Here is a 12877-nt window from a genome sequence, read left to right on the forward strand (position 1 = left end):
GGAGCACCTGCAACCCGAGCCCATCTTCAATTATCCTGACACTAAAATTTCTGCATTCACAATCTACCTGACTGAATGGTCTTTCCTGTTTGTCATCTCTCAGTAATTATAGCCCATTCAGCTCTCGAGCCTGCATTCCAGCAATTAGGGAACCCTGGACCCTGCAGCTCGCCTGCAGCTTTGCTCACGTGCAAAGGGTCCGAAATCCGCTAGTCATACGTGTCACTTTTTTATCCAATTCTTTCTCAATTATTTTTAAAGCATCTAGGAAGTCAATGTGTATCATTGTTTGTTTTATTTTATGTTACGACTCATTCGCTTTTGCAAAATAGCTCAGAAATAAATATAAAGCAATTGTAAGCCTAAAACAACATAATGCTTGGTTTTTGCGAGCTTTACTTATAAATACACAAAAATAAATTATTTATAGCAGAAAAGCAGTTATACAAAAATATGGAACTCTCACAACAGGACTGGCCCTCACAGCTTGCTCCGCTTAAGTTGAAATGTCAAATATTGAAATGCATGCAACGGAGACAAGTTAGTTTCAATAGCTGCTGGCTGTCATGTAGCGTCAGCACGTTGTCTTCGTTTACTATGTTTATGTCTGCGACGATGTGGCAGCTGAGTCGTCACCGGTTGACCACTAGTACGATCAACCGCCACATCTGTTTGTATATATGAGTTGGATAATCTTGAAGTAGGTACTTTTTCTATAGAGCTTTGAGCCAAATGCTCGTTTCGAATGTTTTCTTCTTTGTTCCTCTCTAAAATACTCATCTGCTCGTATTGCTCATCGGTTATCGCGGGAGCTGTTATATGCAAACTGTCCTCTTCTATTTTTTTATATAGATTTTCCAAATCTTTTTCGGGGTCAGGTGGTGAAGGCAAAGCTGAGTCACTAATGGATGTTATAAGAGACTTGATTGACCTTTTCTTGCGTTTGTTATCACAGTATTGTGAGATCTCGTGTGCGCTGCATCGATTAATACAGCATTCGCACACTATACCCTGTGATAGTGAGTCTCTCCCTCTCTTCACCCGAAGGTAAGCGTTGGCATCATTCTTGGTGAGAAAGATATCTCTCTGGTCTAAAATACAATATACATAAATTAGTATTTTATAGTTTATTGTTTGTTTTTTCAACAAATAATACAATTAGTAATTAGACTGTGGTATGCATTTAATGTGCTGCTCAAGAAAAACTAGTTTGGTCACCCGATTTTTTTTGTCGTTTTCATTTGTATTTTTCCATATCAAAATATTATTCTGTGTCTGAGAATTATGCTCTTTTACAACTTTATTCATCGATAACAAAAAAGTTGGAGAAAAATTAAGATAATTTTCTTTAATAAGCCTTAATTCGGTGAACTAAGCTGCTGAACTCATTTCAATTATTTGAAATTAATGTTTGAATTTCAATTAATTAAAAATAATTTTAGATGTTTGTCTAACATTTCACTTTGAACCTCTATGGAGTACTTACATCGATATCCGCTATAGTCTCCTAGGTATGGCTGATTATGACAGAGATCCATAACATACGCCGTAAGATGACTACCACAAGTCGACACCACGTTGCGTCTCGCATAATAGTCATTGTAGGTACAGTGTTGCTCGAAATCGGCAAGCACCTGCTCATAGATCATTTGTATGACAAGCAGCAGGGAGTATCCGATTGTATTGCTCCTCATTTTCAGACTATCTGTAAGGTAAATGTGAAGTGTCAGTAGTGCGGATGACAATCGGCGTGTAGAGGCAAGTTTTAGGACTAGTTCTAAGATTGGTATGTCAAGAGAATAAAACTCCCCAAAATAGTTGCAGAGACATAGCGCAAAGATAATAAATATCATTAATAAAAGTTTATTTGATTAACTTACCATTATTTGAAGAAACTTCAAAAGAGGAATGTGAGTGTTGGCAGGCTGAGATAGGGATGGATTTCCCAATCAGGTAGCAGGCAAGCTTATCACTAAAGAACTCTAACCCAGCGAGCCATATATATACAAATCAATTGAAAAGGGGTGGACCGGAATAATCGAGTAATCAACCAATCAAGAAGCTTTGGAAATGCTATAGGTTTTACATAAGAAATCTCAATACATTATTCTGCAAGCTAAGAGAATATTGGTGACAGCGAGCCTTCTGTTACTCGGAGCTCACTCGGTGTTTGAGCTAGCTGATGGGTGGTTCATCTATCATTCAGGGCTGGTAGAGTGGAAAATAGTTATAGAGTCTGTAATGTGTCTGACTATCTATTTTATTCCAGAAGTAAATGGGATAAATCTATAACTATTTTTACAGCTGAAATATTATAGCCTTATCGTGTAGAAATATGTGAGTGCTTTTGTCAAGGTTTTATAAAATTCTAATGCAGAAGACTACGACATGTCGCAGCTTGGCAGATTTTTATAGACTAAGTTTTTGTTGTAACCACGGTAATGAGAAATGCATTCGTCGTCTGGTCTTTAATTCGTAAGAATGGCAGAGCGACCAAAGACCTCTATTATCGTTTGTTTTCTGCAAAAAGTGATAGTATCTGTGTAAGCTTAGAAATGATTGAATAGAGAAAATTGAACCGCTTGAGTCAGTGATAAAACAATGAAGCGAATTTCTCTCAATTGGAGTTAACGGAGTTTACAGAGTCCAGTTGGTGATTCGACCAGCCAAAACTACTCTCTCGTCTGCTAAAGAAAGTCTAGAAAAGAACCCTGAAGTGGTAAATGAGATCTCATCTTGCTTGCTTTAGACAGCAATGGCAATTGATTGCGGGTCTTTGTATAAGCTTAGAAATAGTTTATCAAGGTGAGAAATTCGAAACCACTATTAAATGTGCGTTAGCGAATCCAGTTTTTCTTTATTTAAATTTGTCAATATAAGCATGATTGCGAGTTTGCTTATAAGTTGAGAGATAATTTCCCGAAAAGGTTAGAAATTTAGAGCTAATAAATGTTGTTAGCGAATCCACTTTTTCCATATTTCGATTTATTAGCTTAAACAAATTAGCAAGTTATCTTGGATGCCTATAAAGATGCCTAGTTAGCCCAGACAGAATACTGATTATTTATACTTCAAATAGGTCCTCAGGCTAGTTTGTGTTCTAGCCTTGCATTCCTAGAAGCATCAACTGCATCAAGAATGTGATGAGACAAGCTCAAGGAATTAAATGTATGTCCCAAAACTAATGAATATTATTGTAGGCACGAGCTAGTGTGTCACTGTGACCGCATTACGTTACCTCCTCTGATTCTCAACAAATTACCTACTCGTGTCCCTCACATTGAGCTATTGCCCAACTGCACTTCTACTGACCACAACCTATTTCTTCCATGGCTAAACTTTCATGAATAAACAGTTCTGTTTGGCAGCTGTTTCAATTCATACATTAGTTCTTTACTACAAACATTTACTCCACAGCAATTGGAATTTTTATATAAAAATAATAGTTTGACAGGTTCCACTGTGTAAGCACATGTCCTGGGGATATCGATATCACTTGTTTATCATTCACAATAAAAATACTTCTGATTCACAAGCTATAAATTAATTTATTGACAAAATGAAAGCTTAAAACGGAAAAATAATATTGGCATTGATTGAACGGTGCAAAAGTTTGAAATTGAACTATTAAACAAGTAAACAGCTCCCACGACCTGTTTTCAAAAACAAATACCTAACAGTTATTTGCAAGGTTTGTTTACTTGATGCAAGTTACAATCACTTGCTGTCATCTGTTGCCACCTGTTGTGTCATATCTGTCTTGAGAGCAGAGACATTTTTTAACAGTTTTGCAAAATTTGAGAAATAAAAACTGAAGGTTATTTATTATATAAATACTAATGATAAGCTTATATACTGCTTAAAAGGTGATCATTATATCATTATATGCAGACTAATCATAGTTACACGGTACGGTAAATATGCATGTAGTCATAGGCTAGTTCGCTGAAGTGGTGTCAGGCAAGAGAGAGCGGTAAGGGGCTTGTGTAGGCACCCGCAAGGAGAGTGCAACAATCATTCCTAGCCCGCTGACTTTTTTCGGGGGGCTGTTTGCTACGCGGTTAGAGGATATCTGTGTGGCTTCACTCTTGCTCATCTTTTGGGTCGGAAGTGGGTGAATTTGTCTCATGGCAATGTTTCGTCTCTTGTTTGCCTCTAACCATTCAATTTTCTCAGACTCGTTGCTGCTGATATTAGCAGTCACAGTTCTCGAACCCAGCTGCTCGTAAAACTTATTCAAAGTTACTGGAGCTCGAGGGTCTTTTTTGGAAGAGGCCATCGTAGAACGTCTGCGTCTCTTTGAGCTGCAGTATTGGTCTAGTTCGATTACTGAACACCGAAATATGCAGCACTCACATACAATTCCTACACTGAGAGAACGCTTGGTCCGCAGGAAGGAGTTGGCTCGCTTTTCTTCCAGAAATGTCCCACTTTTTGACCTTTTTTCTACAAATATTGTAGCGCTATTATAGTAATGCGATAAAATACATACAGACAGTTCTCCAAAGTTTAATAGTTTTAGTTTCTGCTAGTATATTGAGCTGCAATATTGATTTGAAAATCAACTACAAAACTTTGAAGAAAATAAACGCGAAAGTTGGTTCTAGGTAAATTTTCACATTCAGCTATCGCTACAGGAACAGCGTTGCTATTATAGCTTTTGCTTTTTATTAAATCTCACTACAATAACTCAAAGCTATGAAAGTCCTGGATGTTTTTTAGACAGTGCTGTAATTCTTGACAAACCAGAGAACCGCAAATAGTCCTTAACTCCTTATCACTTACCAAAATCCTTAAAAAGAGTATTTTTTTAATTTTCAGACTTCTATATTCAGAAGCATATCAGTACTTGTAAATAAAGCAATCGAAAATATTAATAGGTGTCTACATAGAAATATCAAAATATAGTATATCTATGTGTTTGAATATAATATATATGTATCTATATATAAGTTTATATAGATGTGTATATAAGTTTATATATTTATGTACTATAGTATATATTGCCAATATACCTTATTGGCAATTTTATATACTTAATACTTATATTAATTCATTAACAAACAAAGCAATCAGTTTTATGAAGTCATACGATGTGAAGGCTTGTCCTTTTCCAAGCGGCTTATTAAGTGTATAGTATTCGTAGTTCATATAAGAAATATCTTTGCTTCAGTGTCTCCATTAGCTTACTTACTTCGTGGCTTCGGTGCCTCTACGCCTACGAAAAGCATCCCCGCACACCTGTCAAAGATGTACTCGGCTAGATTGCTACCACACAGCTGATATTGGTTGTAACTCTGGCTACCGTAATAGTAATCATTTGTGGTGCAGAAATGCTCAAAGTCAGCAATGGTAAGTAGAGATGCAGCGGCTAGGACGATAAGGGTCGAGAGCAAAGACATACTTTCACTCGGCACGTCTGACGAGGCCTACAAATATATTTCAAACCATGCGGCGAAAGGAAAAGCAAGAAAACTCTAAATAAATTGATTTAGAAAGGTGTCGAGATTGATTGCTGTCAGTAGTTTGAAATACTCGCAATTAGTTGAAGTACATTGTACTTTGTTTACGAGGCTAACTAAGCAGTCTTACCTTGTTGAACGGTAGGGATATGCTTCTGCTTCAACGATGTCACACAAGTCTAGACGAAATACCAAATGTTACAAAAGTTTTTCAAAAACAAGTTTTTATGGCTACAGGTAGATTGAATTTAGATGTATGTTGAGACAGTATCTACATTGTACTGATATGCCTAATTGCCGTTACTATGGTTATAAACTGGTGCCGTTAAAAGCTGTTTACCTTACCGGCTAGATTCAGGTCTTTCCATCGGATAAATAATCCTGTATCCATGGAATGATCAGACGCTGGACATCCAATGAGAGCCAACACTGCTCTGAGCTGTGTTATCGACACCACCGAATTATATCCCTGATTCTTTAATCTAATTATGGGCTCAGTTATGGGCGGGTTTTACAACTAACTGGCTCTCGAAATTGATATGTTTGTCATTCAAGCTAGAAGTTAATGTACATCTGTATGCAAATGTCTCGCTCCGCAGATGGTGGCCTTCTTTTCACCCTTTTTGCTTGCGCTACATATACCTCCAAGTTATCTGTATTGCCCTTCTATCATCATTATTTATTCCTTGTACTTCACTTGTTTTGGCTCAGATTTTAGCTTGTCATTCGTTCACCATTAATAAATTAATTCATTCCGTCATCTGCTCATACTTTTTTTATTTATTTATTTAATATTTTTCATCAACTTTCTTTTCTTTACATGCTGTTAGATTGCTTGTAAAGACAAGTAGACTTTCTCCGTCTCTCCCTCGCTCTCTCTCCCTCGCTTTCTCTCCCTCGCTCTCTCTCCGTCTCTCTCCATTTCTTTCTCCCTCGCTCTCTCTGTCTCTCCATCTCTCCAATTTTCTTTCCCTCGCTCCCTTTCCGTCTCTCCAATTCTCTCTCCCTCGCTCTCTCTCTCTCCGTCTTTCCATTTCTCTCTCCCTCACTCGCTCTCCGTCTTTCCATTTCTCTCTCCCTCGCTCTCTCTCTCCATCTTTCCATTTCTCTCTCCCTTGCTCTCTCCGTCTCTCCATTTATCTTTTTTTTTCCATCTCTTGCTCTTTCTTTCTCCCTCTATCCCTTTCTCTTCATGGCATTTGAACATTTTGTCAAAAAATTTGTATATTAGAATTTGTCTACCTTTTTTTATGTAATTTTTAACAAGAGTTGTTTGTTTCCTCATCTGTGTTCAAAACAAATTTTTGCTTTTTTCACATCTCTGACCCACTAGATTACATACTTACAAACCCTGCAATTTATTGGCATTATTCTCCATTCATTCTAGTATCGTAATGATTTAGAAATAAGACAACTCCTGGGTAAAACCTTCAGGGTGTCACTTAACCGAGTTTAATAAGCTTATAAGCTATAGTTATTTTGTTTTCACTTTATTAGCGTGACCTTTGCAATTGGTATTTATTGACCTTGTCTCGAGTTGCAAATAAAAGCATATTCCTGTGGTCCTGCCCTGTGGTTAACCAACAATAGCCACAACATTCTGCACCAGTAATATTTACATCTATGGCAGTTGCACCAACAATGTTTTTCAGAGTTGCACCAATCTATGATCATGCGGACAGCAGCTGGCAGGATATATGTTTGGTATTTTAGCTCTATCATGTTTACTGGCCTACCAGTTGTGATTATTTGTAAAATTTTAATTTTAGAAAGTTTGAAAGAGTCGAAGAACTTTGTCACTAACTAAAACTATAATCAATAAAAAGGTAGAGGACAACAGTAAAACAAAAACAAAGAGAATGGGTGAATTTAGCCTTTGAGTCATTCTCAGCTATCCAAAGCAACTTCCATCAACCTCAAAAATTAGTACTGACTTTCTAACGTGTTTTTGACAAAATAGACATTTTATTGTTTATGTAAAGAAAAGTGAAAGAGTTGATTCATGCAACAATGAGAAAAACGACAGCAATTATATATACAAATGAATATCATTATGCTATTAATTTAGACGGATGATAAATAGAGTTAAAGTGAGCCATCGAGTTGAAACATAATTGAAAAATCATCAAGACAACAGAACTTGTACCGAAGGATAAGTCGGTTAATTAGATATATTGGGTACTTATATTATGTTAGTTGCCTCTCTCCAACTTATATGCCATTTAGAGTGCCGTCTTCTTTCCTTCAGCCCGGAAAGGCCTCAATAGTAACCTAGTAATCTCAACAGCTTCTCCAACTCAGATTTATGTTCCTCTTCGCTTCTCATATTTTGGTCTGCCAGGAGTTTTACCAACTCACCTTCTACCTGCTTCCGAAGCTCTCGGTATTGCTCGTCTTCTCCGAGCTCATAACTCGTGGCTTCTTTTGATGTACGTTTACTTTCTGATATCCTCTGAATGTTTATTTCCTTCTGTCGTTCGAGCTGCTGAATTACGGGGTGTTTCATTAGCTCTTCCAAAGTCATCGTCTCATCTAAATCTTTCGTAGCATCCTCTTCGTAAAAACTCCTCTGGTCTAGTTCATTGAGAGCGCCTCTAACGCTCCTTTTTCTCCTGCTCCCCGCGCAGTATTCAGACATCTCCGCCCTACTGCAGCGATGGAGGCAGCACTCACAGACGATGCCAGTTGATAACCCGTCACTTCTTTTTGATGGTTTCAAAAAGTTGTCTGCCTCATGTTTATTCTGGAATATTCCTACTGCAAAATATATGAATTGTTTGTGATGCTTGAATAAGAAATACTATGTAACAATTTTATTTGGGCATGTTTTGCCAACTGTTTGCAGATTCCTATATATATGGTATACTACATATATTATATATATCATTATATATTACACATGCATTATATATCTATTACCGTGAAACCTCTATTTGAACGTACACTTGTTTGAACACCTTGTTTTATTTGAACGTCACTATAGGAGAAAATGAAAATTGAGCACCACCCTTTAATCGAACATTATCTATTATTAATCGAACACCATCTTTATTGGACTGCCACTTATTTATTGAACAGCCAGAAAAGGTTGAAATAAGCCAAAGAAAAGCAACAATTAGAATGCAACTGGCCGAACAAATTATGCAAATATTTTTGTTTCAAAAATGTTAGTTGTGTTTACGCATGTATTATAAATATGGTTCGTTTATGTCACTTGTTCATGAGTATATATTTGTAGCATTTGATAGATTATTATTCTATAACTTGTAAATTTGCAGATTTATAGCATATTATTTGATAGCATCTTTGGGAGTTATCTTAACACGGATTATCTAAACTTGGCTTACATAACTCTCCGTGTTTTTCACATAAAAAGCCAGTTCTGAGGCTGCGAGTCAGAGAAGAGTGCAAAATATAGGCGACATTAATTTCTCCCATAAAAGGGTTAAATCTATCTTCCTAAGTTTCGACGAGCTATTTGAAAAATACAACACAGCCCTTTATTTAAACATTACATCTAATAAAGTGTTACTATATGCTGTTACTATATGGTGTTACTAAATAGTAACGCTTTATTAAGGGTTAAAAGGGTTAAAAAATAGACCTCGGCGATGATCAAATAGAGGTTTTAAGGTATATACCATATATATTATATTACATATATTACACTCGTGTATATTATATTATATATATTATACTCGTGTATATTATATTATATATATTCGCAGGTTACTACCACTATAGCTATCCAATAAGCAAGTTTAATGTGAGATGCAATTCTCACTCTATAAAGCTGTAACTCGTGGCTAATTACATCCGATATATCTAGCACCATGCAAGACTGAAAAGGCAACTCCTAATATGTTTACAAGTTTACAGGTGTAGGACAACTCCTATCTTAAATTTTTTAGATCATTTGTCATTTGCACGTTGTTAGTATAATGATATGCTTGGCCAGTAGTTTTCATTTTATGTTATCTTTTAAACTATGTTAGTTGTTTTAGCCATCATGCATATTTGCTCACTTTTGTCTGGTGATGTTTGCGTTTTGGCTGAATGTTTTTTATGGATGTATGCTAAATTGTGAACAGAATTTTGAAAATTTACATCAACTACAGACCTGTTTCGCGCTACATATTTTTGCACACTCATAGTGGTATATAAATAACAGCCACTTGCTACTCATTGCCATCATTTAGTGTCACATTTGATCCCACAATGACTCAATCTACCATCATCCAATCATCAACTCATCTTTATTAGCTGTTGCTGTTGTTTCAAAAGCTGTTTCAAATTCTTCTTCTTATATCATCCGAGCTACATGTAGTATTATTATAATGTTTCCTATTGTTGACTAGTTGTTCTACTTACTATCTGAACGTTTTGTGTTCATTCCAGCATCAGCGCAGAGCACATTCATTAGGTAGTCAGCCAGATTACGGCCACACAGGGTGTTATCTCGTGCGTTCTGCTGATAGTCGTCAATTTTACACCTATGTTCAAAGGCAGCTTCTACATAACCAATCAGGATACACATAGCGAGTGTTCCAACCGGAAGGAAGGCGAGAGTCATTCTACAAAATGAACAGCCCAATGTAGCCTAAGAAATCTTTTAGGTTTGTGGGTTATATAGATTTTTACAAAAAGGGCGGTCTGGCAACCACCCGCCCACACACATGGGGGCAGTTTTTATGGATCTCTTAATGTCGTTTAAGAGGATTAACTAATGTAACTGCAAAAGAATATTCCGGAAGCTAAAACTCAAACATTGATCAAAAGCTGGCCAGTTGAGTTTATTGTCAGAGATGAAGCATTTGACAGCTAGGGGTCAGTGCTTGAGTTGATTAAGTAATCTAGTAATTGAACTTTAGAGCAGTGTTCTCTCTCAGCATTGCCCACTCACTATTTAACATTCACACCGACATACGGACATACGTAATAATTACTACCTTAGAGTTATTACGCTAAAGTTTGTGTAGCTTATATGACTTCAAAAGCAGCCTCACAACAGTCTTGCGACAGCATGCACTTTGACTTTCACTCGGTGTCGGCAATGGCAACAAAGTAAGCTGCTGAATACTAGCTGCTTACATTTCAAAATTTTATTATTTGTCAGTTTGTTCTAATTGTATTAAAATAAAAATTCATTGGAGAATTATTTATACTCTCAAAACAACAGATACACCATTAGGAGGTACAGAGACAGATACACCAATAAGTAACAAGAGGAGACAAATGAAAGCGGCAACACCATTTAAAGTTTTATGTAGCGCAACTATTCTTTTTAAATAGGAGAATAACATAACTGTATATTTTTGTAAATAACTGAATAATGCTAAAATTTTAAAATAATTTAGCAGTGTCAACATATAAAGTGAAAGCGTCTTATGACATAGCATCGCTTTTAGCCATACTTTCAACCAACTCTAAAGCCCTTATCTTGAATTCTGCTCCACCAAACAACTAAAATAAATGCTCCTTCAGACAGCTGACAGCATTTCCTGTCAAAATCATAAATAATTTTTTATTCAAAACATTGTTGGAAAATGTTTTTTTTATTTTTGCTGACAGAATTAAATTAAATTGATATTTTTGATCTTCTAGTGCTGAAATGTTGTACGTCAAATTATCTCTCTAGATATTATTTGATGTCATTTCCAATGCTGCTAAACATTTAAAATAATTCAATAGAAATACGTGTGAACAAATCAAGTTATAAATATAAAAGACATTGTTAAAACTCCAGGGTTAAATTTGACTCGATATTTATTTTACTAGATAATGCTGACAAAAGCATATCGGGCTATGTGGTAAAATGAAATAAATAAAATACTTATTTTATGTAAATAAAATTAATTGAAGAACATGTATTACATTTTAGCATCTTATTTTATTGCTGTCAGTTTGTCCTGCTTTAAAATTTATTTTAAAAAGAAAGATTTAACTAGCAAAAAGTTGATTACTAAAAAGTTACTTTAATATTTTAATTTGGAAATAGTAACACAATATATATTTATTTTGATGTTGTATATTAATTTATAGAACTTTATCTGATTTAAACCTTTTTAATAAAAACTAGTATTACTAATAATACTAGCAACAAAATACCAAACAAAATATTTCATTTTAATATTAAAGAGGAGACTGTCACCATTTCACCTTGAGTTTAATAACATAATAAAGTTAAGTTGGCGATGAAAAAGCACTACAACACAAAAACCTACAAACTATTATAGAGCTCTGACCTCTCACAGTTAACCACATGTTGTGCAAGATCAAATACTAATTGCTGGGAAAAAAATTGTATTTTTTTTCATCTTACCTTTTCAAGTGGAGAAACTAGGATGATCGAAAAAGCTGAAGAATGTTCTCCAATATTATGCAACTGCCAAAATCGCATCCACGACACCAACCAACCTGGTATGTTTTGCTGAACGCCTGATGAGTAAGTGTGCAGAGATACCCACACGTTTGCTTTTTATATGGCAGCATGGACATCTATAGTCAGAGCTAGGCTAATTAACATGTCACATGACCTCCTCATCAGCTCTCAGTATGGCAGCGGATCAGCAAAGCACCTAATAGCCATCCGCGTATTGATCATCTGAAATGCTTTCGCTTCTTCATTATAAAGTGGTCTTCGCTTAGAACAAGAAATACTTTCTCATTTCAAACCTATTCTCTTAGTTTTATACGAAAGTGTGGCAACAGTGAGTTTGTGTTTTCTGTTTGACTGACTCAGCTGTACAGCATTACCGTACTTATAACAACGTAACACCTTAAAACAAGCCCAGGGTATGTTTCGAGAATTTATTCCCTTAGGTTAGATCAGATGTATGGGTGGTGATAGATGATCCATTCCATAAATATAAAATAATCAGTTGTTACCTGGATAATTTACAGACCTTCATTTTTGACCTCTCTAACAGCTCAAGTGATATCCATGCTTTGATAAAACCTACAGCTACTGTGCCCAGCGCTACCTCACAGGCGAAGACTAACAAGCACGTATTCGTTGCCTGTTATGCTTTCCCAGTCTTATTCAAACCTCAATCGGATAACTTTGAATCAGCTAACCTTACCCACCTTATCCAGATAACCTTATCCAGATAACCTTATCCAGATAACATAATCCAAACAGCCTTAACCGGATAGTGCTATTTAGATAATGTTGTCATGGTCAGTATAGCAATGAGAAAAGTTGAATATAAAACTGAAACCTGGCTGAATATAAATTTTAGATCATAAAAAGGATAACGTTCTTTAAAATGACTCTTAAATGATTGAAATCAACTTTCAGATACAAATACATTGTTAGAAATTAACTACAGCATGCAGTTTCACTTACAGCATGCAGTTTCACTTACAGCATGCAGTTTCACTTACAGCATGCAGTTTCACTTACAGCATGCAGT

General features: G+C 35.8%; 3 protein-coding genes across 4 annotated transcripts; all 3 read right to left on the reverse strand.

Annotated features, from left to right (window-relative positions):
* Positions 1–280: 280 nt before the first annotated feature.
* Positions 281–1961, reverse strand: LOC137404259 (uncharacterized). The gene is made up of 3 exons (XM_068090436.1): positions 1881–1961; positions 1487–1705; positions 281–1091 (listed from the first exon to the last, which is right to left on the reverse strand). The coding sequence occupies exons 2-3, from the start codon at positions 1692–1694 to the stop codon at positions 565–567; spliced, it is 735 nt and encodes a 244-aa protein (XP_067946537.1). The 5' UTR covers positions 1695–1705; positions 1881–1961; the 3' UTR covers positions 281–564.
* A 1567-nt stretch (positions 1962–3528) lies between these two features.
* Positions 3529–5912, reverse strand: LOC137404193 (uncharacterized). 2 transcript variants are annotated; one of them, XM_068090357.1, is made up of 4 exons: positions 5808–5883; positions 5593–5641; positions 5195–5429; positions 3529–4446 (listed from the first exon to the last, which is right to left on the reverse strand). In XM_068090357.1, exons 3-4 carry the CDS (start codon positions 5400–5402, stop codon positions 3938–3940), a joined length of 717 nt encoding a protein of 238 aa, XP_067946458.1. In that variant the 5' UTR covers positions 5403–5429; positions 5593–5641; positions 5808–5883; the 3' UTR covers positions 3529–3937. The 2 variants fall into 2 exon arrangements, with proteins under 2 accessions (XP_067946458.1, XP_067946457.1); XM_068090356.1 differs by lacking the exon at positions 5593–5641 and having other exon boundaries at positions 5808–5912.
* A 1759-nt stretch (positions 5913–7671) lies between these two features.
* On the reverse strand, positions 7672–10035 carry LOC137404943 (uncharacterized). Its single transcript, XM_068091169.1, has 2 exons — positions 9834–10035; positions 7672–8219 (listed from the first exon to the last, which is right to left on the reverse strand). The coding sequence occupies exons 1-2, from the start codon at positions 10033–10035 to the stop codon at positions 7723–7725; spliced, it is 699 nt and encodes a 232-aa protein (XP_067947270.1). The 3' UTR covers positions 7672–7722.
* Between the last annotated feature and the right edge of the window lie 2842 nt (positions 10036–12877).

This window comes from Watersipora subatra, chromosome 9 (genome assembly GCF_963576615.1).
Source record: "Watersipora subatra chromosome 9, tzWatSuba1.1, whole genome shotgun sequence".
Taxonomy (NCBI): Eukaryota; Metazoa; Bryozoa; class Gymnolaemata; order Cheilostomatida; family Watersiporidae; genus Watersipora; species Watersipora subatra.